The sequence below is a fragment of the Vulpes vulpes genome, chromosome 9 (assembly GCF_048418805.1).
Source record: "Vulpes vulpes isolate BD-2025 chromosome 9, VulVul3, whole genome shotgun sequence".
Classification (NCBI taxonomy): Eukaryota; Metazoa; Chordata; class Mammalia; order Carnivora; family Canidae; genus Vulpes; species Vulpes vulpes.
This window is the reverse complement of record NC_132788.1, coordinates 107,695,388-107,722,875: the sequence shown is the minus strand read 5'-3', so window position 1 is coordinate 107,722,875 and position 27,488 is coordinate 107,695,388. Positions and strand designations below refer to the sequence as shown.

At 50.8% G+C, this 27,488-nt stretch overlaps 1 protein-coding gene across 7 annotated transcripts; it reads right to left on the bottom strand.

Moving 5' to 3' along the window:
- Positions 1–5,209: 5,209 nt before the first annotated feature.
- On the bottom strand, positions 5,210–27,142 carry LOC112935554 (uncharacterized). Of its 7 annotated transcripts, none has more exons than XM_072721867.1 (5): positions 26,611–27,142; positions 25,786–26,300; positions 10,755–10,881; positions 9,129–9,309; positions 5,210–8,716 (listed from the first exon to the last, which is right to left on the bottom strand). In XM_072721867.1, exons 1-5 carry the CDS (start codon positions 27,125–27,127, stop codon positions 7,021–7,023), a joined length of 3,036 nt encoding a protein of 1,011 aa, XP_072577968.1. In that variant the 5' UTR covers positions 27,128–27,142; the 3' UTR covers positions 5,210–7,020. The 7 variants fall into 7 exon arrangements, with proteins under 7 accessions (XP_072577968.1, XP_025875091.2, XP_072577969.1 ...); XM_026019306.2 differs by having other exon boundaries at positions 25,786–26,319; positions 26,611–26,761; XM_072721868.1 differs by having other exon boundaries at positions 25,786–25,917; positions 26,611–26,723.
- Between the last annotated feature and the right edge of the window lie 346 nt (positions 27,143–27,488).

Below are 27,488 nucleotides of genomic sequence, written 5' to 3'. Positions count from 1 at the left end.
GACAGTCAAGAGGGACTCGCCCCTGGTCGCCGGGGTGATTCAGTATTTACCAATCATTAAACATGATACATCACATCAATAAGAAAACGGGTAAGGACAATATGATCCTCTCAATAGATGCAGAAAAGGCATTTGACAAAACACAGTATCTTTTCTCGATAAAAACACTCAACAAAGTATGGATAGATGGAATATACCTCAACATCATAAAGGCCAAATATGAAAGACCCACAGGTAATACCCTCCTCAGTGGGGAAAGAGGAACAAGACAGGGATGGCCACGGTCACCATTACTACTTAAAACAGTATGAGAAGTCTTGTTCTCAGCAATCAGACAACAAAAAGAAATAAAAGCAAGGGGGAACATCGGCAAGGAAGAAGTCAAATTTTCACCATTTGCAGATGTCATGATACTCTGTAGAAAACCCAGAAGACTCCACCAAAAAAATTGCCAGAACTAATACATGACTTCAGCAAAGTCACAGGATATAAAATGAAAATACAGAAATCTGGTGCGTTTCTGTACACAAATAATGAAGCAGCAGAAAAGGAGATCAAGGAATCGATCCCATTTACAAGACTTTGTTTACTTATTCGAGACAGAGCTCACAAGCAGGAGGAAGGGGCAGAGGGAGAGGGAGCAGCAGACTCCCCGACATGGAGTCCAACGCAGGGATTGATCCCAGAACCCTCAGTCGGTGAAGCACCTGCCTTCGGCTCAGGTCATGATTCCAGGGTCCTGCCATCGAGCCCAGCATCGGGCTCCCTGCTCTGCGGGGAGCCCGCTTCTCCCTCTCCCTCTGCTGCTCCCCTTGCTTGTGTGCTCGCACACTCTGTCAAATAAATAAAATATATTTTTTTTAAATCTAATTGAGGGATCCCTGGGTGGCGCAGCGGTTTGGCACCTGCCTTTGGCCCGGGGCACGATCCTGGAGACCCGGGATCGAATCCCACATCAGGCTCCCGGTGCATGGAGCCTGCTTCTCCCTCTGCCTGTGTCTCTGCCTCTCTCTCTCTCTCTCTATGTGACTATTATAAATAAATAAATAAATAAATAAATAAATAAATAAATAAATAAATAAAATTTTTAAAAAAATCTAATTGAACTTTAGCTACTGAATGCACCAGGGAAGCCCGTAGCTCTGTTTATTCATGGGCAGAGCTCGTTCTCTTTTAGGCAAAAGAAACCAGGGTGTAATGGGAAAGTGTGTCCACTCCAGATTTAGGCAATTTGACAGACAAGTTCCTCACATCCGACATGAGTCACCTACATGGAAGACCATTAAATTCCCAATTGTCACTTATGGCAAATGAAAGCCCTAAATGAAATGGGGGATGGGGACCACCTCTACTTTCTACAATTATTGCAAAAATCCAGGATATTAGAAAAAAGCTCATTACAAACTTAAGCACTCCAGCCGCCTGTGTCCCTCCAGCCGGCCTTTCCCATGTCCTCATTCCCAATGACAGGTTCCAAGGAACCACAGCGGCTCTTCCCAGTCCTCCCTTATAAGCAGCTCAGAGAACCCACTCTCCACCCTGGGAACAAATCTCTGCCCTCAGTGACTCTGGAGCTACACTCCTGGTGCCCAACCCCCCCACCCCACCTGGAAGGGCTGACCCAGCTCCCAGAGTGGGTCCTCTCATGACCCCCCCGCCACAGGTTCCCGTCCCTGAGCCTGTTCCTTTCATTGAGACCCTTCAAGAGACACTCATCCCCTTCTCCTTCCTTCCTCCCTTATTCACGTATTAGGCTAAGACTTCTAAGAAATGTAAAATCCCAGAATTTCAATTCCTCCAAATGGCCAAATAATTCTAGAATTTGGCAGTAGTGATCAAAATAGCCAACCAGCGGAAATAACCCCATGGCCTCTTTTGTACACTCTGTCTCTGGTGGCACGATAGCAGTCTGGGAACACTGGTGGTTTGTTCCTGTTGGATCAGCTACCATGCTCTTTATGGGCAACACGCTCAACTGATCCCGGCGGAATCCAGTGACCTTCCACCAATATTCACATAGGTCCTTCAAAACCTCTTCCCAGAAGTAGTCAATACCCTATAAATAATGAAGACCCTCAGGGCATCAAACCCATGATAGAAGATTAAAAGCCTCAGTGTCTCATGATCCTCTGGATCTATTCCCTGCAACACCCCAGTTTTCCTGGTGAGAAAACCCAACGGCTGACAATGGTCATCTAAGACCTCTCAGCAATAACCTTTCCATCCCTCCACACGCTGTGGTTCCTAACACACACACACACACACACACACACACACCGCCCCAACCCGGCTACTGACATCCACCGCCACGGAGAGCAAATTTTTCATTGCAATCCATCCATGCAGCGCATTTTTAGTATTCCAGTTGGTAAGTGTGGTCAACTTTTGTTTTCACTTGGCAGCACAGACATACCCCTGGACGGTCAAGACCCACACAGTCTTTCTTGCTTTTCACAAACCCCTAAAGCCGCTCTGGGTGACAGAGGGTTCTCTGCATCTTTACTTTGGTACAGTATAGGGATAATTGCTTCTCTGCTTCCCTTCAATGGAATATGTCATCTAGAACTTTTGGCTTTAAAGGGACATGAAGTCCAGGGGTGCCTGGGTGGCTCAGTCAGTTAAGTGTCCGACTCTAGGTCTTGACTCAGGTCATGATCTCAGGGTTGGGAGATCGTGCCTCAGGTCAGGCTCCATGGGATCCTCTGTCTCCCTCTCCCTCTGCCCATCCCCCATCTCTCTCTCTCTCTCTTCCAAAAATAAATGAATGGCAAAAATTTATATTTGCTTAAGCTCAGGACCAATATTTAGGGCACCTGACCTTGCAACAAGACCACACTTGGATCCACACAAAACCCCTCATGACCGCTTAATGCTGATGTGTCACATTTTAACTCTATGGCATTTTACATGTCTCTCCTCTAAACAATAAGGATTTTCCAGTTTACTCATAGGTCTTTTTAAAAGGATGGAAGTGGTAAATATTTGGCTGAGTGTGCTATTGCAGGTCCTTTTAAAAATACCGAGGCAGCAACATGTTTCCCTTGGATGTCCAACTAATAGGATGAGTTACACCCCCTTACTTGGCCACGGACCTTAGCGAAGAGTAAAACACAAACATTTAGATCAATAGTTGGTAAAGATCCCCCAAGTGGCAGCAGATAACATCTGTGACACAGCCTTCCTGAAATGTCTGGCCAAGGCCTGAGCTCTTTTTGTCATTTCTTCTCTTTTTTTTTTTTTTTTTTTTTTTTTTGTTTTCACTTCTTCTCTTTGATTGAAAGAAAATGCCTTGTCCTCATTTCCCAAACTCTTGCACCAGCAGCAGGGCTCGGGGGGGCGGGGTGTCTCTTCTTCAAGTTCTGGCCTTTCAGAAGCACCCTAATCATGATCCCATGACAAGGTAATTTTCACTAGCTTTTCCCTAAGTGTTAAGAGGTTCAGAACTCTAAAAAGTCTTTCTCTTTTTAAGATTTTTTTTTATTTGAAAGAAAGAGAGAGCATGAGCAGGGGGAGGGGCAGAGGTAAAGGGAGAGAGACAGACTCCCCACTGAGGGCGGAATCTGACGTGGGGCTTGATCTCAAGACCCCAGACCATGACCCGAGTTTTAAAGTCAGAGATTTAACTGATTGAGCCACCCAGGTACCCCTCAAAGAAGTCTTTCATCTGAAATATTCACTGATACTGGATTCTTATGCAATCCAGTTTCTGAAAATTCTATTTTTTAGGCTGTATTTGATATCATATTTGGTTCTAAACAGGCTTTTTTTTTAGAATAACAATATCATTTTAAAATGTATTTAAATTTTGCCAATATTACAAAAATTCTATCAGCCACTGCTTCACATTCTTTTACCACACTGTATCTACCCCAGTCCACTCAGTTGATTCTGTGTGCTCTTGCAATATCCACTCTTTTTTTTTTTTAAGAATGTATTTAAAAATAAACCTATACACCCAACACGGGGCTCAATCCCACAACCCTGAGGTCAAGGGTCACATTGAGTCAGGCAGGCGCCCCTCCACTATTCTACTCCTGTGCTGCTTTCACAACATACTCCTATGCTGCTTCCAGGATGCATCCATGACTCCTGGATTGTTTTCATAGATAAAACCTTTCCTCCCCAGGTCTGAATAAGCGGCAATAAATATTTCAGCTGACTACTTTCAGACGTAGGGTTCTGCTTTATAATATTCACATGCATAGCATTCCCAACTCCTCTGTATTTTGTGTATTTATTCTACAGTTTCTATACTGTTGCCTGTCAAACTTTTGTGAAAATGATGTACCTAATACTTAAATGATTTCCAATGTTTATCAAGATTTTTTTTTCAAGATTTTATTTTAAAGTCATCTCTACACCCAACATGGGGCTCAAACTCAACCTGGAGGTTGAGAGTTGCATGCTCTACTGACTAAGCGAGCCAGCCAGGTGTCCCTCAATGCTTATCATCTTGATAAATATGGACCAGGTGGGAAGTACTAGAAAGTTTCTCCTGCCCAACCTTTCCTGTTTCTCAAACGTGGCCCTAACTGGTTTCCACTGCATGCACTTTCCCTCCAACATGAAACACAACAACCAGGAAATGCCTCCCTGGTGCTGAGGGACAAAACCACTGAAATAGGAAAGGCTGACTCTTGATCAGTGATGCTTTTGAAGAATGATCTTGAGCAAAAGTGGGAAATGTGAAAATAAAGGGAATAACACCAAAATAGAGGGGGTAGGCTGGCAGGAGAAAGCCTCATGACCTAGCACCGATTGTCAACTCCACACTCAAAAGAAAGAGACAGGGACACCTGGGTGGCTTGGCGGTTTAGCACCTGACTTCAGCCCAGGGCATGATCCTGGAGTCCCAGGATCAAGTCCTACATCGGGCTCCCTGCATGGAGCCTACTTCTCCCTCTGCCTGTGTCTCTGCCTCTCTCTCTGTGTCTCTCATGAATAAATAAATAAAATCTTTAAAAAAAAATAAGAAGAAGAAAGAAGAGACACCTTATAATTCAATGCTTCTTTAGCTAGTGCTTTACCATCCACCAGGAGGAAGTGAGTTTTTCTCCGACAGTAACAGCCTAGCCAATGACACTGTCACAGCTCAGGCAATGAAAGGACACTACACTTGAACTCCCACTTCACTACAGTGGGCTATTTGTTATAACAGCCCCTCCCAACTCCCCCTTTCTTCTATTAAAGACCAGTACTCTCCTCTGTCTTCGAGACATGCTGCTATTTTTATTGTAGCATTTCTGTACTAAATTTTAATTCACTGCTATTAACAGATAAACCCTGGTTTTTCCTGGTAAAGGAACCATCAGCCATATTTTTAAGATTAACAGCATTTAGTACTATTCAGAATATATATGGAAAAAATAATACAATTACAAAAATTAATTACTCCTCTTGCATAACATTTTAACATACCTTCTCAGGTAACGAATCATAAGAGATGGCCCTTAGAAGGGTGTAACAGATTTGAAAACCCAGGTAATAGGCTTTCTAAGAAGTAATATGGAGAATTACATCTCACACACACACACACCAAAAAAATCCCACTGTTTTGAATCACATATTAGGAATGAAAAAATTAAACACTGAGAAACCACATGTAACAACAGAAAAAAACTAAGCATACAGGGCTTATCTTTTACATAGAAGTCAGCTAGTCAGCCATACGGGAAAGTTCCCACAAGCTGCCAAATACACTCACAAGTGCTTATCCAATCATGGAAACATCCAAAAGGAAGAAATACGGGGTCAGTGCAGCCTCTCTACAGTGCAAAGAGGGAAGGAGGTTTCCTGTATCTGTGGGTGCAGCATTAAATCTGTCAGCAGGGTGGCAGGACACAGATCTATCCTGAGAGGGACAAGATGTTTACCACAGAAACCATGTATTAGGAAAAGCATGGGAGATGAAGGGGTGCCAGGATGAGAGGGATCCCTACACCTAACAGGCTGAAGAGGTGGCCTCGTGGACATGAAGAGCCACAAGGCAACACAAGGATCTGTGTGGGCCTGATAACCAAGACAGTCCATCCCGGGAGAGCTCATGGAGAAGTCTCTGGAATATGCTACCTAAGAGAACCATCGAACATATGTTAGGTTGATGGCTGTTCCAGATGACAGACCAGAAGTCAGGAAAACATGCCATGACCCAGGCCCATTTGGGTCCCCATGCAGTTCTGTCTCCTGCTGGCATAGAAGAATGGAAAACCATGGCTCTTTCACGAGGTTTCTCTCCTCAGGGCCTTAATATCAGAACCACACAGAGGACGACTCTGCAACATAGGGTCTCCTGCCTCACCATGCTCACAATGAAATCCAGGAGAACCAACCAGATGCTAGCTTTCATCTTCACGCCACATGGTTTCTCTTCTTAACTCATCCTGACTGATGAACAACCAAGGTGAAGGGTGATCAGCAGAAATCAAAATATGAACATAATTAGAGTAGACTGTCCTCTTACAACATCCTGCACATTTACTAATTTCTGTAAGGAACACAGGTGTGGTATACAGCAGCGATGAGCAAATGTGAAAATACATCTTTCAATAATAAAGATTGAAATGAAAAGTAGATATGGAGTCGGAAATTCCAGTATCCACAACAGAAGACAAGATATGTATACAAATCACTTATCACTCCTGGGTCCAAAAGACATTGTAATAGAAAAGAAACAAGTTTTACAGAATCATAGATTTTTTTTTCATGTGTGAGATAACAAAATATATTTCATACAAAAGGCAGGTAAGGGAATATTTTATCTCAGTGTTCTCATCAGAAACATGCAGTGGAAATAAATACAGTAGAGATCCTTGTTATGGACGAGGCACTTATAAGGCACAACCATATTTATAACAAATACAGATTTGCTGTCCAGCCCTGAGTTTTTATATACAAAATAATTGAGGTGCTATATCTGAAGGTTTTCCAACATTGCTTACATTCATAAGGTTTCCTGCCAGTGTGTCTGATTGGATTTACAGATTTTAAGGAAGAATGAAGGCTTTCCCACTGTCCTCATATTCAGAGTTTCTCCCCAGTGTGAGTCCTCACGTGTGCTCGCAGGTTTGTGGGATACCGGAAGGCCTTTCCACACTGCTGACATTCATAGGGTCTCTCCCCAGTGTGAGTCCTCACATGCGCTCGCAGGTTTGCAGGATACCTGAAGGCCTTCCCACACTGCTGACATTCATAGGGTCGCTCCCCAGTGTGAGTCCTCACATGTACCCGCAGGTTTGCAGGACACCTGTAGGCTTTTCCACACTGCTGACATTCATAGGGTCTCTCCCCAGTGTGAGTCCTCACGTGGGCTCGCAGGTTTACAGGATACCAGAAGGCTTTCCCACACTCCTTACATTCATATGGTTTCACCCCACTGTGTTTTCTCACATGTACTTGAAGGGAGGAGTGACAACTGAAGGCTTTTCCACAGTGCGGACATTCATAGGGTCTGTCCTCAGTGTGCGTCTTCACATGTGCTCTCAAGTTGGCTGGATACCAGAAGGCTTTGCCACACTGCTGACATTCATAGGGTTTCTCCTCACTGTGCGTTCTCACATGTTTTTGTAAGGATGAGGACCAACGGAAGGCTTTCCCACACTGTGTACATTCGTAACGTTTCTCCAAACTGTGTGCTCTCACGTGTCCTTGAAGGGAGGAATGACGAGTGAAGGCTTTCCCACACTGCTGACACTCAAAGGGCCTCTCCCCCGTGTGTGTCCTCACGTGTTCCTGAAGTGATGTGGAACTACTATAGGCTTTCCCACACTCCTTACACTCATAGGGTTTCACTCCAGTGTGCATTCTCACATGTCTTTGAAAATATCGAGGATGTCTGAAAGCCTTCCCACACTGCTTACATTCATAGGGTCTCTCTTCACTGTGCGTTCCCACATGTTCCCGAAGGGATAAGGAACAACTGTAGGCTTTCCCACATAACGTACATTCATAGGGTTTCACTCCACTGTGTGTTCTCACATGTCTTCTGAAGTATTTGGGACAACTGAAGGCTTTCCCACATTGTTGACACAGATAAGGTCTCTCTCCAGTATGCGTCATCATATGTCCTTGCAGGGACGCAGGATATTTGAACGTCTTCCCACACTGCTTACATTCATAGAGTTTCTCTCCACTGTGTGTTTTCACATGTTCTCGAAAATATGAGAGGCAACTGTAGGCTTTCCCACACTCTACACATTCATAGGGTCTCTCCCCAGTGTGGGTTCTCATGTGACGTGTAAGATAGGACTGATACATAAAGGTTTTCCCACACACATCACACACATGGACTCTCTGTTCACAGTGACCTTGCACATGACCCTGAAAGGTTGACGTGCAAGTGAAAGTTTTTCCACATTTCCCGCACTCTAAAGATTTTTGACTACCCAGACTATTTGAGTATCTCTTAGGTGCTCTCCCAATGTCCTGATGTTCATAAGGTTTCCTCACAAGATCTGCATCCACCTGAGTGCTGAGGCTCAAGACGCCGCTACAGGCTGGCCCACATTCCTCACAGGGATTAAGCTTGTATCCAGGGTGAAATATTTGTGGGTTCTCAAGGAAAGAACCATCTCTGAAGACTTCTCTACACTTAGCACATTCACAGGATTTCTCTCCAGCAGGACAATCTTCGTGCACAGTAAGACCTGTAATCTGGTTTACGGTGTCTCCACCTTGATTACCTTCATTGCTCTCACAGACACGCTCCAGCAAATGACTTCTGTTCAAAACAGGAAGGCACACTGTTAGGCAAAAATGATTATAACCAATCTCTTAATTAAAGATCTACTGATGTTTACTAATGATTATTTGGCTACCTAATGACCAATTCCAAGGAACGGACATGTTTGTGGCACCATCTACACTGCTACAATGTAGAAGAAGCTAAATGCTCAAAATAAGGGCCCAATAATAACTGTGACTGTCAGCACTGCTGACATGTGGGTTTTGCTGATAAATGTTATGAAATGAATTATATTTCTAATGATCAATATGTACATCACATTTATATAGATCTTGTATTGTGTAATTCCGACTACAAAAATGTTGAGCGCTAGGTTTACATTTTTTAATTTCAAGTTAGTCTAACAATTTGCCAAGATCCCCCTTTCTCCTATGGGAGAGGCACTCACCTCAGACACCTCTCCTGGGATTGGAACTGATCTCCAATATTATGAAACACTCGGTTTTCTCCAAAAAGAGCCCAGGAATCATTTCTTGTAAATCTTACTATTTTCTCTTCACTGGATAGTTCACTCTCCAAAATATTCAGCTGAGTTCTTGATCCACAAGGTTTAACTTGAGTGCAACAATCTGCAAAAATTGGTACCATTAATTGAATTTCTTGGGAATGGTCTGATGTTTAAAGGTAAGAAAATAGACCCTATGTGGCTTTCCATTCACATACTGATCCCAAATGTAAATGAAGTTCATCAGGAAGAATGAACATGTGACCAAAGAAAAATTCTGAGGACCCTAGTGATTTGGGACTTTGGCAATAAGAGGAGAAATATATGAAAAAGCAGCCCATCTGCTAAAAAATACTTCAAAATATACGGAGACTAATGTGGAGAGAAGTATTATCAGAAAAGCAAAGTAGGAAGGAACTGGGCAAGATCCATACATCCACATGCCACCTCTAAGAGGAATACAAAAAGGCTTGCCACATGGGCAAGGGTAGAAGAAAGTTCGAACAGGGAAGCCAGGTGAATGACAGACATCACTCTTCTCCAACAAGGACTGAGTCATGTTTCTAATGCTCATATCCAAATGCCATTCCCTTCTCCAGAACCTGGTCCAATCGAGGGTTCCTGGACTGTCCTGAAGGCACAGAGGCCCTCGGTGAAGCCTGCCTGCGCTGCCTCAGCTGCCGTCGGGAGGTCAGATGGTGTGTGTGTCTCCTGCCCTGCCCTGGAGAACAGCTCAGCATGAGGGAGGATTTGAAGGGCAACAAGCAATATGGAAATGGACCGTTAATTTGGTCTTCAAGGTCACTGAAGATGATGAAGTGCAAGGCTAACTGCAGCATGACTGCCATGAGAAATGTGTATTAATCTCAGTGTATCCTCCACAAAGAAGTACTCACTGCCCCAGAGCAACACCAGAGACCATTCTCACACTGATAAAATTAGACAGTCTGACTTTGATCCAGAGCAATAGTCAATTTATTACATGAGGGATCCCTGGGTGGCTCAGCGGTTTGGCTCCTGCCTTCGGCCCAGGGCATGATCCTGGAGTCCTGGATCGAGTCCCGCATCAGGCTCCCTGCATGGCGCCTGCTTCTCCCTCTGTCTGTGTCTCTCCCTCTCTCTCTCTCTGTCTCTCTCTCTCTCATGAATAAATAGATAAAATCTTTAAAAAAATGTATTACATGAAACTGTTTTCACAGAAAAGGTATGTGACTTGAGGTAGGTTCCATGAAGGCTTGGACCATGTCTGTCTCTTCCCCAATGTATTCCCATTCCTTGGCCCCAATAATACTGGACACTTATAAGAAACATTTTATCCTAGGGACACCTGGGTGGCTTGGCGGTTTAGCACCTGACTTCAGCCCAGGGCATGATCCTGGAGTCCCAGGATCAAGTCCTACATCGGGCTCCCTGCATGGAGCCTGCTTCTCCCTCTGCCTGTGTCTCTGCCTCTCTCTCTCTCTCTGTGACTATCATAAATAAAATAAAAATTAAAAAAATATATATTTAAAAAAAAAAAAAGAAACATTTTATCCTAAAAGACCAGTGAAGGGATGGAGCCATCCTTACCCACTGCAGCCAGGTTCCTGCAGGTCTCCAGCATCACATCTCTGTAAAGCCTCCTCTGACCACGATCCAGCAAAGCCCACTCTTCTGGGGTGAAGTACACGGCCACATCCTCAAAGACCACCGAGTCCTGAAACATACCACAGATTCAATTGCAGTAATGCTCCATCCTCACCCATGTGTGTGGGATGATTGGGTGGGGGGTGACAGCCAGGGAACTGTACTCCATTCCTAGGACCCGAGTCACACGTGTGTGGGAAGTGACAACACACAAGGGGATCCACTGCAGTGCACTCAGTGATGGGACAGGCTAGGAACGCGAAGCAGAGGGTGATGACAGCAGCCGATACAGGCGTACACACACCCAAATATTATTTTTACTAAGACAGAGCAGATCTGAGCAGACCAGTATAGTAAGAACGAAAAATGAAATCATCATTCAGACAACACAGAAATCGGAAGATACATCTTCGACTTGCTCAAAGATGATTACTGCCTTATCAGCTCCAAGAACTAGAACCAATGTGAGGATACCATGGACACGGATTCCAGTGCTGCTCTCACCCTGGAAGGCAACAAGGTCAAGGAGCCTGGTGCAGTCCCTCTATTCCAACACAGGCAGACACGACCCTTTCCCTGGATTAGGTGGACTCTGGGCATGGACCCAGGGAGGGCCAGGGGGGCTGACACTCCTGGTGTGTAACAGGAGTTCTGGTTCTTGAAGAAACTTGGAAATCAGCAGGGCCTCTCCAGTATACACCCTAGTGCCCAGAATTCAAGGAGAAAGACACCAGAAAGAAGAGCCCCTGGGGGATTGATGGTAACAGAGTCACTGTGACCTTAAGAGAAAGAAAATAAGGCTAATTCATAACTTCAGAGCAACAAGGTATGACCCCACACTCGTGAAATAGAGTAAATTTTTTTTCAAAAAAAAAAAAAAAAAACAGACATTGTTTAAACAAAAACTGTGTCTCAATACCTAATGGAAAAAAAAAATCCAAACCATATCACCTAATAGGAAGGCAAATTCTACTTCAATCATGGTTTTAAGTGGGGTTTGCTTATCACACATCTGATAAGTCCTGTATTTTAAATATGCCTTAAAAATTCATATGACAATGAAGAAAAATTAAACACATGATATGAAGAAAAAGAATGTGATGAAATAATGGGCAAAGAATATGAGCACTCTTGCAAGGAAGATATGAAGTGGCCAATAGTTTCAGGAAAAGACACTAGATATTAGTCATCAGGGAAATGCACATCAAACCACAAGCAGATACCCCTCCAGACCCACTGCAATGGCTATAAAGCTGGACAAGTAAGTGCTGGTGAGGACGTGAGGGAAGGGGGAACTCTCGTGCACTTCTGCTGCTGGGGATGTAAAATGGTGCGGCCACTTTGGAAGAGCCCGGCGCATCCTCGAAATGATGAACGTACTGTTACCACACAATACAACAATTCCACCCCTGGTATCAGTCTACCCAAGACAGTGAAGATGAGCACAAACAACTAATTCACACCTCTAAGCAGCGTGACTGATAACAGCCAACAAATGACAACCGCCCAAAGCCCACCAACCCTCTGAAAATAAATAAAAGAGACACAACTAAAATGGAATCCGGGGGCCAGACCTGGAGCTCCCACCAGTACCACTCATCCTGTACCACACTCATTAGTAAGAGACAACCTTGGACACATACTGCCCCAGCAGGAGAAAGGAAGGTTCCTCCCTCCCTGGCAACAGCCCAGCCAATAAGATAGTCACAGCTCAACCAATGACAGTCACAGGCTAGCCAATGGGAGACAGTCACAGCCCACCCTATGAGAAAACACTATACATGGAAGCCCCAGTTTGCTCCAGTGGATGTCTTGTTAGGAACAGCCCATCCCAATATCCTCTCTCCTCCTTTATAAGAGGTCCGCCCTTTGTTCTCCAGACTTGCCTGTGGTTTTACATACAGAATTGCAAATCTTCACTATTACCAAATAAACCCATTTTTGCTAGTATAATAACTAGTAGATTTATTTTTTAGGTTATGATGATCAGTCTTTACATGACAATTACAATCAACTCCAAATTGCCTTTAAAGAAAATTCTGGTTGGGCTCAGTGGTTAAGTGTCTGCCTTTGGCTCAGGTCATGATCCCAGGGTTCTGGGATCAAGTCCCACACTGAGCTCCCCACGGGAAGCCTGCTTCTCCCTCTGCCTGTGTCTCTGCCTCTCTCTGTGTGTCTCTCATGAATAAATAAAATCTTTAAAAATAAAGAAAATTCTGGTCTTCCTGTAGACATGGAATCCACCTAGGTAACATTTAAGTCTATGTTTATTAAAGAGCAGAACCAGTATCTTTTTCTTTTAGTTAAAAGGACCAGGACAGAATGTGAAAATATGTCCACTGCAGATTTTATTTGCCAAAGCACTCATACATATCCTAAATGAGTCACCTAAAAGACTGTTAATTTTTTAATTAATTTTATTTATTTTTAAATAATAAAAATATTATGTTTAATATTTTTAGCACCAAAAGCAGGCACTAAGCCACTGAGCCACCCAGGGATCCCCAACTAATTTTATTTTAATTTTTTTTTTTTTTATGATAGTCACAGAGAGAGAGAGAGAGGCAGAGACACAGGCAGAGGGAGAAGCAGGCTCCATGCACCGGGAGCCCGATGTGGGACTCGATCCCGGGTCTCCAGGATCGCGCCCTGGGCCAAAGGCAGGCGCCAATCCGCTGCGCCACCCAGGGATCCCTAATTTTATTTTAAAAAGTAGACTCCACACCCCACATGGGGCTTGAACTCACGAACCTGATATCAAGAATTGCACACTCTACTGACTGAGCCAACCAGGAGCCCCAAGACCACTAAAATTCTTAATTTTCAATTCTAGCAAATGGAGGTTCCTAAACAAAAACAAAGCCTGACTAGTTTCTCGAATTTTTGCAGAGGATCAGGACATTAGAAAAAAAGATTACTACCAACCTAAGTGCTCCCACAGCTGCATCCCTGCAGCCAGCCTTTCCAACATCCTCCTCATTCCCAATGATGGTGCTCCAGGGAACCACAGGGATCCTTCCCAGTCTTCCCCTGTAATCAGCTTGAAGAAACCACTCCCCACCCTGGGAATGACTCACTCCGTGTCCTTGCTGACAGGCAAACAGCCCCAACCTAGGAGGTCTACAATACAAAGAGCAGGGATCTCTAACGAACCTCAACAGGTTCCTGTCTCTGAACTCACTCCCTTTTGTCTAGATCCTTTGAGAGCTACACCATTTTCTACTTAGTTCCTATGCCGGTAGTCATTTAATTGGGCGGACACTTTTTAAAAAGGTGTCTTTGCCCTAAAAAGGGGAAATAATTCTAATTCTAAATAATTCTAATCCCTAAAAAGGGGGACAACAGTGGTCAAAATAGACAACCAAAGGAAATAAATGACCCTTCCACATCTTTCATCTGCCCCATCTCTGACACACTATAGTGGAATCTAGGGACATTGATCATTTGTCTTCATGAGATCACCTACCATCCTCTTTCTGGGCAAAATCTTCAACTGATGTTGGCGAAATTCACACTGTGCCTCCCATCACGATTAAAATAGATCTCTCAGGGGTCCCTGGGTGGCTCAGTGGTTTGGCACCTGCCTTCAGCCCAGGGCGTGATCCTGGAGCCCTGGGATCAAATCCTGCGTCGGGCTCCTTGCATGGAGCCTGCTTCTCCCTCTGCCTGTGTCTCTGTCTCTCTCTCTTTCTGTATCTCTTATGAATAAATAAATACAATATTAAAAAATAAAAATAAAAATAAAATAGATCTCTCAACGTGTCTCCCCAGAATCAATCAATATCCTATAAATAAAGAAGCTCTTAATGGTATCAAGCTCATAATAGAAAATTACAAGCCTCAGAGGCTCACCATCCCCTGCACTACTCCCTGTAATGGTCTGTTTTTACCTGGGAGAAAACCCAATGGCCAAAGATGGAGGTTTGTCTAGAACCTCTGAGCACTATTACCATTGTTAACCCTTGGCACCCTGTTCTTCCTAACACCCATATGCTACTGACTCAGTTTCTAATTTATGCACATTCCAGGAGGAATACATGACTCCAGGTTTTTATCAACAGAATAAAAAAATTTCCCCACATCTGAAAACTGCCAATATTCAATTGGCTACTTTTAGACCTAGGGTCCTGGTTTAGAGCTGTCAGACAATTTGCAATTTTCATGTTACTTTTGCTTTTATAATTGTTGCCTATCAAAATGTTTTAAAAATTATATATCCATCAAGGAGATAATCTCCAATGCTTACCAACTTGATAAATAGGGACCAAAGATGAGAAATGCCTGAGACTCCTCCCCTCTAATCTTTCTTGTTACTCAGTTATGGCCTTAACTGGTTTCCAAGTGCTATGCACTCCCCTGTGACATGGGACATCACAACCAGGAAAGGTCTTTCCTGGCACCAAGGAACAAAACCACTAAACATGGAAAACCAACTTGTAAAAAAAAAAAAGAAAGAAAGAAAAAAAAAAGAAAAAAAAAGAAAAAGACTTGTAATCAATCAGTGATGCATTTGAGAAATTTTTTAAAGATTTTATTTATTCAGAGACGCCTGGGTGGCTCAGCGGTTTAGTGCCTGCCTTCGGCCCAGGGTGTGATCCTGGAGTCCTGGGATCAAGTCCCACATTGGGCTCCCCACATGGAGCCTGCTCCTCCCTCACCTGGGTCTCTGTCTCTCTCTGTGTGTCTCATGAATAAATAAATAAAACTTTAAAAAAAAGATTTTATTTATTCATTTGAGACAGAGAGAGAGAGCATAAGCAGGAGGGGAAGGGGAGGAAGAGGGAGAAGCAGACTCCCCACTGAGCCAGAAGCCCAACATGACTGATCCCAGGACCCTGAGATTATGACCTGAACCATCTGAGTCACCCAGGAGCCTGAGAAAAGATCCTTATCAGAGGGAGATGTGTAAAAACTAATATAGGAAAACCTTGTTGGGAATGGAGTCAGGAGGGGCGCCTGGGTGGCTCAGTCAGAAGCCTGGGCTTCTGACTCTTAATTTTGACTCAGGTCATGCTCTCAGGGTTGTGAGACTGAGCCCTGCATTGGGCTCAATGCTCAGCAGGGAGATTCTCTCTCTCTCCCTCTGCTCCTACCCCAGCTGTGCTCTAAAATAAAACCAAAAAAAAAAAAAAGAAGAAGAAGAGAAGAATGGAGTCAGGAGGCCAGCAGGTGGGGCTCCCGCACCCTACCACTCAGTCAACTGCAGACCCAACAGCAAGAGAAGGACCTTGCAGTTGCAAGTGGATACCACTCTACTAGGGCAACAGGAGGAAGGTTATTTTCCCACATGGCAACAGCCCAGGCAGTGAGAGACCATCACAACTCAGCCAATGAGACGCAATAACACTTCCAAGCCTGCACCAATGGACTTCTTGTTTGCAACAGCCCCTCCCCAATCCCCAGTTTCCTCTATAAAAGAGCCTCCTCTCCTCAGTTCTCTCTGGCTTTTCTGTGGTTTCACTGTAGCCTGCTTTTCAGAGTTGCAATTCTCACCTATTCCAGAATGAACCCATTTTTGCCTGCAAAGTTAATAACAGTTTCACTTTGAAGGGTAACAGCTCCTTTCTTTTTTTTTTTTTTAAGATTTTATTCATTTATTCATGAGAGACAGAGAGAGAGAGAGAGGCAGAGACACAGGCAGAAGGAGAAGCAGGCTCCATGCAAGGAGCCCAACGTGGGACTCGATCCTGGGGCTCCAGGATCACAGCCTGGGCCAAAGGTGGGCACCAAACCGCTGAGCCACCCAGGGATCCCCAACAACTCATTTCTTAGGCATATTCATACAATGGAATATTATTCAGCAATGAGCAGAATGAAGTACTGATCCAGGACACAAAACCAATGAACCCTGAAAACATTCACAGGCTTCACAAAGACCACACATGGTAAGACGTCATTTCTACAGAATGTACAAAATAAGCAAATCAATAAGAGAGGAAGACTAATCAATTGTCTAGAAGCCAGGGCTGGGATGCACTAGAATGTCACGTGACTACCACTACATGCAGATTCTCTTTATGGAATTAATAAAATATTTAGAAATGAGAATGTGAGGATGGCTGAACAATTCTGTAAATACGATCAATACCACGGAACTTTATACTTTAAGCAGATAAAACATCATGGTGTGTGGTCCATACCTCAGTTAGAGCTATTAAAAAAAATAGTCATAGAGGGGCGTCCAGGTGGCTCAGTTAAGGTTGAGCATCCAAGGGAGATATATGTACAATTAAGTTAAAATAAAATAAAATAAAATACCCACCATTTGCTTCAACGTGGATGGAACTGGAGGGTATTATGCTAAGTGAAATGAGTCAATCGGAGAAGGACAAACATTATATGTTCTCATTCATTTGGGGAATATAAATAATAGTGAAAGGGAAGAGAAGGGAAGGGAGAAGAAATGGGCAGGAAATATCAGAAAGGGAGACAGAACGTGAAGGCTCCTAACTCTGGGAAACGAACTAGGGGTGGCGGGAGGGGAGGAGGGCGGGGGGTGGGGGTGACTGGGTGGCGGGCACTGAGGGGGGCACTTGACGGGGTGAGCACCGGGTGTTATTCTGTATGTTGGCAAATTGAACACCAATAAAAAATAAATTTATCATTAAAAAATAAATAAATAAAATAAAATAAAATAAAATACAAGTACTTCAGAGTCGCAATGGCCTTTGTGGGGAACGTCGATCTCGGCCTGCCCCAACCTGTTTCATGGATGACTCGTCAGGAAGTCCTGACCCTGAAACCCCGAACGCGACACACGTCGTGACCGGCGCCTGGAGACCTGCAAACACGACCAGGCGGCTCGTGGGCCTCCCAAGAGCCTGTTTGGCACTTGACGGAGGCAAAGCGCTGAGGGCACAAAGGGCTTCTGAGCTCGCCCCACGTGCCGCCCCGGGGCTCCTGCCGGCTGGGCCCCCCCTTCCCACCCGCCGGCCGACCCCTGCCTCTGGCCCCGGCCTGCTCCCGCCTCGCCGCAGCCGATCACGCCCTGCCCGTAGAGACCGGCCCGAAGCCCCCAGCCCGGGCCGCCACCCCGCTGCCCCCCGGCGTCCGGGCTCCGCGGGGAGGGGCGCGGCGCTGCCGGCCGCGTGGGGTGACCCTGGCCCCGGAGGGACACAGGCCGCGAACGCCTGGGAAGACTCGGCAACCCTGAGCAGCCCGTGTAGCTCCTGCGGTCGCCGAGGGGGACCCAGAGCCCAGGCGCCCCGGGCCTGCGGCCTGTCGGGCCTCCCGGGGACCCGGGTCTTTCGGCCCCAGCGGAACCTCCCCCACCGGCCGGGCCGGGCTCCTTCCTCCACTTCCAAGCACCAGGAGGGGCCGTGCCGGCCTCGGCCTAGGCGGCTGCTGCCCCACAGGCAGCCCCGGCGCTCCCCGTCTGGCCACCAGGGCCCCTGGCGCCCGTCGCCTCCAGCTGCCACTAAGCTGCGGAGAGCAGGCACATCTGCCGGGAGACTGTCCCCAGCTTGGCCCCCAGGCGCGGCGCCCTGCCCCCGGCCAGTCCCCATCCCTCGGCCCGGCCGACCGCGTGGGGGAACCTGCCAGTTGGGGAAGCTTGGCCTGCCCCCCTCGACCTGGACCTCCCCGCTGGAGGCCACCCCCCGCCCGGGGGCTCCCACCGCGGCCTCCCCGTGAACCGCGGCAGGTCCGTGTCCTGATGTCCAGGCCCAGGGCAGGGTGGCCGTCCCCACTGGCCCCGCACCCCGATCCACTCACCGCACTCGTTCCTCACAAAGGGTCACGCGGGAGCTTCATGCTCCCAGGAGGGGAGGTCACTGCACAACCGGACAAAAGGGACTGAAAATACCTCACGGGGGCGAAAGGCCCCGGACACCTCTCACCTGCTCCAGCCCTGACCACCCACCGCCCACCCCCTCTCGGGGAAGTCCCCCGCTGACATGGGCAGGACCCCCCGCGCCTCCCATGAACTCGGGATAATCCCTCAAAGCTCTGCCAGGAATTAATCAGTTCCCCGTAAGTAAAGAGCCGCAAAGGCATCAAGCCCATAAAGGAAGATGACAAGCCTCAGAGGCTTCTGGTCCCATGACACGGGCACCAACCCTGTAGCCGCCCCACCTGTGACAAAACCCAAAGCCTGGCACCCTGCTCTTCCCAACTCCCACACGCTGACATCCCTTCCCACCGAAGGAACAAACTTTCCACGTAAAGAAACCACGCAGCACGTCTCTCTGGTCCGGCTGGTAAGACGGCCGCTTGCTTTGCTTTCATTTGGAAGGAACAGAACTGGGGATCCCTGGGGGGCTCAGCGGTGGCGCGTCTGCCCTCGGCCCAGAGCGTGACCCCGGGGTCCTGAGATCGAGTCCCAAGTCGGGCTCCCCGTAGGGAGCCTGCTTCTCCGTCTGCCTGTGTCTGCCTCTCTCTGTCTCTCATGGATAAATAAAAAAAATCTTAAGAAAAAAAAAAAAAGAAAGAAGAAAAAGAAAAAGAAAGGAAAGAAAGAAAGAAAAGAAAGAAAAGAAAAGAAAAGAAAAGAAAAGAAAAGAAAGAAAGAAAAGAAAAGAAAGAAAAGAAAAGAAAGAAAAGAAAAAAGAAAAGAAAAAAAGAAAAGAAAAGAAAAGAAAAGAAAAGAAAAGAAAAGAAAAAAGAAAAGAAAAGAAAAGAAAGGAAGGAACAGAACTACACGTGGACATTCAGGCCCAGGGCTGCACAGTCGTCCTGATTTCCGGAGTCGTAACAGCCCATCTGGGGTGGGAAGTCCGTGCAGGGTCTACTTTGCTGTAACACCTGGATGAGGCTCTTCTCTGCGCCCCCTCAGGCCCCTTCACAGGAACACAGGATCCACCTGTTTCGTCTGTTTGCCCTCACAGGCCAGCAAGTCTCCAAAGAAAACCTGCAGGTTGTTCTCAACCTCAGGATCCATACACAGGGCGTCTCACCCGGGAACAGGCCCCAAGTGGGGCCGCGTGAGACCCCTCGGGACTGCGAACCGCCCACAGCTCACCTCCAACTCCCCACACGACCCGCGGGAAGCGCCTCCCACGGACGCAGGGTCCCTGGGCTAGGGGTGGCTCCTATTTCAAACCTGAAAACGGCGGGGGCCCCAGGCTGGCTCAGTCGGCGTGCACGGGCTCAGAGACCACTTACACACACACACACACACACACGCACACGGAGAAAGACAAGGATGAAATGAAATAAATAAAAGTTGAAAAGGGTACACAGGGGGATCCCTGGGTGGCTCAGTGGTTTGGTACCTGCCTTTGGCCCAGGGTGCGATCCTGGGGTCCCGGGGTCAAGTCCCGCATGGGGCTCCCTGCTTGGAGCCTGCTTCTCCCTCTGCCTGGGTCTCTGCCTCTCTCTCTGTATCTCTCATGAATAAATAAATAAAATCTTGTTTAAAAATAGAAAAAGAAAAAGAAAAGAAGGGGCGCCTGGGAGGCTCAGTGGGTTGACCATCCCAACTCCTGGTTTCAGCTCAGGTCATGACTTCAGGGTCATGAGCTCGAGCCCCAGGTCAGGATCTGTGCTGAGCACGGAGCTCACTCACGATTCTCTCTCTCCCTCTCCGTCAGCCCCTCCCCACGCCCCCACGCTCACGTTACCCCCCCCCCCCCCCCCCCCCGCCAACAAAACTGAAACCCTGCCCTAGGAAACCACAGGCAGACACCTGTCTTCGTCCAAAGGGATGTTTTCCCCAAATGATATTTTACAAAATTGATAAGAGATACCCAACAACTAGCTCCAGAGAGAGGCAAAGAGTATTGCAATCTAGTCCTCCTCAGCCCAGTGAAGAAGTATGTTTTGGACCAAATAACAATCTTGCCCCCCCAGAGATCCCATAGCTCCCTCCACTCATCGCGGGACGTGCGTGAACCCACCCACCGGAACAACTCAGCCGTGTTCTTTTTTTCCCCCCCCCGCCGTGGTCAGTAACCATACTAGTGCAGAAACGTTAACGAGGCCACAGAGTGCCCAGCACCCGGTCCCAGCCGTCTACATAAACGGGGGTCCCAGCTCTTGTGTGGACAGGAGGACACTGTGGTCACCATTTGTGTGTCTTCTCACGGGGCAGAAGCCTTCGTGTAGACAGTCCAGGGCCTGTCCTGCGGCTGCAATTCTCTGAGATCGTGCCCGCCTGGCGAGCAGCTCTCACCCCTCAGGGTGACCAGAGCACCCATGTCACCAGCCAGGTGATTCGACAGGTCCATTCCATTTGGCCCGGTTTACACCATCACTTTGCGAACCATCCACAACCCCCGGGCTGAGGGAAGCTCTCAGGGCACTGCTGATACTCAACTGACACGCTCCATAGAGACACACACACTGCCCCCCCACCCCCCCACCACCCCCCCACACACACAGACCATGTCTGACAGCCCTGCTGTAGGTCCCTCTACATCTACACCCCCCGCCCCCCGGGACCCCCACATGCCCACCACCGAGATGTCACAGGGCGTCCGATGCACGGCCCCGGCCTCGTCTGACCCTCAGGGGACAAAAGGAGACAAACTTCAATACTGGGAAAGACCGGTCGCTTCTACTGCAAACAGCCACGCTGGGGACAGCGGCGTGCACAGCGCCCGGCCCGAGGGGGACCGCATCGCACCCACCAACCTGCACATTTCGTCCCTGAAAAGCCACCTCCGGCCTCTCCCTAGCTGGGTGGGCCCCCGTGTCGCCACCCTCCCGGGAGGAGGCCCTGGAATGCACCTGCTGCATCTAGACTGGCGGCGAACCCCGGGGGGCCCTGCACACCCCGTGCAGATGGGACAGCGACGACGTCCCGGGGCGGCAGCCGATGACACCTGAGCCACAGGCTTCCTCAGACGTGGGGCCCCGGCCTGGGCTGCTCCTCACTGCGCCTCCTTCCCTCCTTCCCGAACAGACACGCTCCTCGTCTGCCTGTGCAAGACCCAGCGGGAGGAGGAGCCTCTTCAGGGGCCCTGGCCGTTCGGGAACAGGCTCATCGGGATCCCAGGACACAGAGATCGTTCCCTTGCCTTTTCTCAAGTGTCAGAGGGCTCTGAGATCCCAGTCTTCCCTCACCCGAGCTACTAGCCGACGCTGGCTTTGGACCCAAACTCACCCAAACTCACCGTCTCTCAGCACACACCCTTACAGGCTGTCTTACTGGGTAACATGAGTTTGGTTCCAAACATTTCTTCCAAGAAAAATAGTTTCAAAACAGGTTGGAAGTTGTGCTACTTTGGCAAACACGTCACCAGCTAAGCCCGTGTCCTCACCTGCCCCGTCTCCGCCCAAAGCCCTGGCCCCGTTCTCTCCCCGAGCTCCTGCAGGATCCCCTCTCCCGCTCTCCTGCCGCCCGGAGCAGGGACCCCCAGGAGCCACACAGGACTCCGGGTCTGCCCACAGGGAGGACGTCCTCCCCCAGGTTGGAACAGGTGCCAGTCAACATTTCCGCTGGCTGCCTTCACGCCTGGGGTCCTGGATTAGAACCGTCACACGATCCGGAATTCTGTTCCTCCGGTCTCGTATTTTGTTGCCTGTGAATTTGTGAAACGATGCACCTAACGTGCAGGGGCTCTGCATCTCACGCTCCTGGCGAACACGGAGGGAGGGCAGGTGCCCGCGAGTCTCTCCCCCCGTCCTTCCTTGTTACCCACGTGCGGCCTTACCTGGCTTCCACGGCTCTGCACGTTCCCTGCAACAGAAGACGTGACGACCAGGAGAGGACCTTCCTGGCGCTGAGGGACAAGCCCACCAGTACCGCAGACCTGCCTCTCGCTCAGAGATGCTCCAAGGAAAGACGTTGGTCCAATGAAGGAAATGAAGAACTTCACACAAAGTTCTCTGGGGTGGAGTGGGAGGCCAGCGGGGGGCCCTCCTGCCCTGCCCTGGCCCTCACCGGGGGGCCCCGCAGGACGCCCAGCACCCTGCAGGTCCACACTACTCTCCCTGGGACTCCACTGCCCCAGCGGGAGGGAGCCAGCCTCCGCCTCCCTCCACCGCCCACCACCGTCCAGCCACTGAGGAGCCCCTGGGCTTCCACCTGATCGTTTCCTCCAAGACCTTTGTGTTTCCACAGCCACCCTGGCTCCTCCTTTCCCCTGTAAAAGAGCCTTCCTGCCCCCCTTCCAGAAATTGCCTGTGGTTTTGTGACCTCACACTCCACAATGGCAATTCTCTGCTATTCCGGAACAAATTTGGTTTTGATGGTAAAATAACCAACAGTTTTCATTTTAAAGTTACCAGTGATTGGAACGGTTGGCAGTAACAGTGAAGGATGGACAGATGCCCTGATGGAAAACAGCAGAAAGCACGGACACCTCCCCCTGCCCTGATTCTGGCAAGTGGATCTACGCACAGCATGTGCTCCCGGGCAGGGGCAGAGAGGGTGACGCTTGGACGCAGGGGCCGGGAGGACTGGCTGTCTACAGGGGAACAGGGGTCCTTTCCCTTGGCAATTTTACGGGCAACAAGCGATCCTGGGGATTTATTTCACTGTCGTGGAAACAAGCAGAACACACAAGGAGGAGGTTCCAGCAGGTGTGTTTACGCCTGAGCCATGGCAGGGTTCTCTCAGGGCACAAAAGGGTGATCAACACAGGAAGACACGGGGAAGGCCAAGTGTAGTAAACACGTGGAGAGTCCATCCACGCAGACTCGCAGGCTACAGGGGACAACACGCTGGAAACTCTTCCACAGGAGGCGGAACCCCACCCATGAGGATGCTCCGCCCTAGTGGGGATCAGAGGAGCCCACGGGGGACCCCAAGGAGATCCCGCGTCCTGCCCTCCAGCTGGACATGAAGCTGCATAACCCGCAGTGCCCGAGGGCCAGGCATCAGCCCACGTGAGATTCACGCACCACATCCGCGTTTCTCTATAAATTTTAACTTCCCCTTGATCTACGATATGCAATTTTCTGCAGGTGTAAATAATTAATACAGGTTTACACCCAGAGACCAAACAAGACCGACGCAGCATGCTGACAACCCCGAAGCATGGACTTGGGACCTCGGGCCCATGAGGCCCAGGAGGGAGGAGCTCACGGGGTGACCCGAGTCGAGGGCACCTGCCCAGCGACACAGACCAGGGCTGAGCAACCACACAGCAGCCATGACGTCCGCAGGGACACTGCTGACATTCACCGGCATCTTCAACAGGGCAGTCAGGTGACACCGCCTGGTGGTGGACACGTGTCCAGCGGCCATCAGGAGGGGGCAGGACACGGGTCACCTTGGGGGCAGCACACGGGTAGATGCTAACACACGAGAATTCAAAGAGCCGAGTCCTGCAAATGTGGCCACATGACAAAAGTCGTATCACCCACGCTGGGCTCACTGGGCAGCAGGAGCCTCTCCAGGAAACACGCGGGAGCAGCAGCAAGTGGGAGCCAGCGCAGGTCAGCCCCCGCTGCGCCCACACAGCACCAGAAACCCCAGGGTGGGGGGTCAAGGCCGGTCCCATCACGGGGGCCAGCTCTCCCCGCTGACACTGGCCAGGGTGGCTGCTGCCAGGGAAGGGGGAGGGGACCCTGAGCCCCCGGGGAACGGTTCTGCAGCTCCACACACCCCGCCCCCCCTCAGTGTGGAAACGGTCCCTCCTCCGGGACCCCAATTCTCACCAGGGAGGAAACCCTCAGACTTAGGTGCTGACCCTTAGAGGCTCGCGCTCATCAGCCCTTCCCACGGCGCTTGAGCCCAGGGGGCCCCCTCAGCCTGACCTTCACAGACCGCCCCAGGTTGCACAGATCCCCCCTGACTCTACCAACTCTGTGGCTGATGCCAGGACCAGCCAGGAGGGAGCAGCCCCAGGACAGCCCCAGATCGCCCCACGCTGCAGGCGGGCACGACCCCCCGGCCCCAGGGGCAGCCTGTCCGCAGCCCTGGGAGCACCTGCCTCCAGCACCTGCGTCCCTGCACCAGGACCAAGCCGCTGACCCACGGCGTGAAGCACAAGGTGCAGAATCGCTGTCCCCAGCCCCCCCCACTCCCCACCCCCCACCCCGGGCTCGAGGGAGCAGGGAGGGAGGCTCGGGGTATGTTGATGGTTTAAATAAACGGGAAATGTTTATCCTTTACAGAAAACAGTTAGTTGTTGACTTTACCATCGTGGTAGCAAATCATAGGTCAGAACCGACCACGTTCAGTTCACAGAACGTCCACGATCTCCGTCCGACCTTCCGCAATTAACCGGAGGGAGACAGGATCGCCCAGTGTCCCAGCGCTGTCCCCGCGTGAATACTCACTAGGATTTGGAGGAATCCTTTCATCCATGAGTCCACTCGCCCGGCATGAAGGTGCGGACCCCCGCACGCGCCCGACCCTCGTGCACAGGGACAGGGTCAGTACCGGGACACCTGCCCCCCACGCCCCGGGCACGTTCCCTGGAGAAGCCCCAGAGCCACACAGTCAGCAGGAGGAGGGCAGACCTCACGCCCTCCACCCTCCACCTCGAGGGGAAGGGGGTGGGGAGGAAGGGGTCGGTCACGCTCCACCTCCACCTGCTGAAGTCCAGGATGGCCCGGGAGGCAGCTGGACAGGGACCAGGCTGCCACCGGGGGCGGGGGGCCTGCGGGTCCCCCCAGAGCCTGTGCTGCTGGCACACAGCAGGCGAGCAGCCCGTGGGCCTGGACAACAGCAGGCTGCAGAGAGGGCCCGGCCCCGGCCGAGGCACGACTCCCAGGGAGGTGGCCCGTCCCTACCAGGGCCGCACCCCGACCCCCAGATCCGCGCCGGCTCCTCGGCCGGACTAGCGCGGCTGCTTGTCCCGGGCCCACGGGCACCCAGCGCCTGCTGCTCCCACGCAGCCCGGCTTCGCCCTCCTCCGGCCCGCACGTGGGCCTGGGAGCTGCCCTCCGGGAGGCCCACGCAGCACCATGGGTGGCCGGCGCTGTCCTCTCCAGCAACGCCTTTGCCGCCGCTCCTCTGCTCACCGCACCGCGGGGTCACCGACTCCCCCAGGCCTCCGGCCTCCCCACGGCCCCGACTTTGTCTCCCCATCGCCACCTCTGCTGGAGCAGGTGCTCGGATGCAGAACGCGCCACTGCCCACCTGAGCAAAGGAAGCCCGGAGCACAGGGGGGCCGCTCCTGCCAGACCTCCTTTCCGCCACTGCTCCTCCTGAGGAAAAGCCCTGTTTCTGCCGGACCGGAGGTGCCGGGAGCCTGGGGCCCGAGCAGCAGTCCTGGGAATGGCAAAAACGGAGACGGCCGACCCAAAATGGACTCCTGCGTACCAGGCTCCTTGTCACCAAACCCAGGATTCGCCTGACTGCAGTTTCGGCCTCTCCCAGAAATGGAATGTGACACCAGCCCGGCGGGAATGAGCTGGTCAGGAGCGCCCAGGTCCTGCGGCTGCTAGACCCCGGCCACCCCTGCCGCGGGACGGAAGGGGACCTGTCACAACCGGCCCCACTTTCTGTCTCACAGTCTCCTGCTCCCACTCCTGGTGCCCGTGAAAGTCTTTCATTTTGTGCAGCTCCTCCGAGCTCCTTCCTGCCCCGAGATGGCACGCTGCCCGGCCCATGAATCACTGAAGAGCGCCCATTACTCAGCTGGATTTTGTTTTCTAGCAGGAACAAGGTGTCCTGAACCACGTACGGATGGGGCTGTGTCAGGGGGAGGGAGGGGCCCCCTCCGCCGCCCCCCGGGGCCCGGAGCCCCTGCCCGCCTGCCCTGGGGTCCCTCCACCGTCCCTGGGATCCCCACCCAGGGGAGGACCCGGCGCGGCCCGGGGGAGGGGGGGGACAGGGCGCTGCGATCCCACCCGCAGCCGAGGGCACAGATCGGGTCACGACCCCCCACCCCGGGGCGGGACCGCCTCCTCCAGCCGGTCCCCGCCGGTTTCCAGCATCCCCTTCCCGAACCCGCGCACTCACCATCTCGCGTCCCGCTCGGGCTGTCCCTGCCACCCGAGCCGCCGAGACCGAGGAGGACGGGACACCCGCGGCCGCGCGAGGCAGGTGCGCACCGGCGCCGGGGCGGCAGCGGAGCGATGGACACGCGGCTGGAGCGCGCCCTTCCCCCGCCCTGATTGGACGGCGCTCCGGGCCTCTGCCCCCTGATTGGACGGCGCTCCGAGCCTTTGCGTCTGATTGGCTCGTCTTCCGGGCACCGCCCCCTGAGCGCGGGCGGGCGGTTAACCACCGGGGGCTTCCACGCCTCGGCCCCGCCCCTGCCGCCCCTGATTGGACGATCCTCCAGGCCCCGCCCCCTGCGTGCTGAGTGACAAGCCGTTCGGACACACGTGGCCGACTGGCCTGGGCTCGGTCGGAGCAGATCCGGCTCCCCGCGCTCGGATCTCCGGCCACCTGCGTCTGGCTCCCCGACCGTGAAGTCCTGACTCAGTTTCCCCGCGGAGCTCCCCTTGCTGAGAGCTTGGACCGGCGCTGACATACCGGAGTGGCTGATGAGCCCTAGGGTCAAGGGTTAGCGTGGGGGCAAGGTCAGGGCGTATCTGTGCCTTTTGTTTAAGAACAAAGATCCTCAACAATGACGTCACTGCGTGCTGGGAGAGGTCAGTGGGTTTTGACCTGTGACCTTTCACAGCTGGAGGCCCTGACCTCGCTCCCGTTGTTCCCACCTCTGGGGCTTGAGGTTAGCAACCTCGCCCCAACCTTGGGGATTTTGCACCACTACCACCACCTTCCTATCCACCCCCCTACCCCCCACCCCACCCCCGTCCCCGGAAGTGGGACCCTAGCTCTGCAGCCAGCTGTAGGACCCCCACTCAGCACAGCTGCAGTGTGAAGTGTTA

What these genes read in the sequence shown, in the direction of transcription:
- LOC112935554 (XM_072721867.1), bottom strand. Translation starts at nt 27,127, where the DNA reads ATGTCAGCGCCGGTCCAAGCTCTCAGCAAGGGGAGCTCCGCGGGGAAA. An exon ending in TCCGGGCTTCCTTTGCTCAG is followed by an intron (nt 10,882 to 25,785) that starts GTGGGCAGTGGC and finishes GGTATGTTTCAG; the next exon opens with GACTCGGTGGTCTTTGAGGA. An exon ending in TCCCAGGAGAGGTGTCTGAG is followed by an intron (nt 8,717 to 9,128) that starts GTGAGTGCCTCT and finishes TGTTTTGAACAG; the next exon opens with AAGTCATTTGCTGGAGCGTG.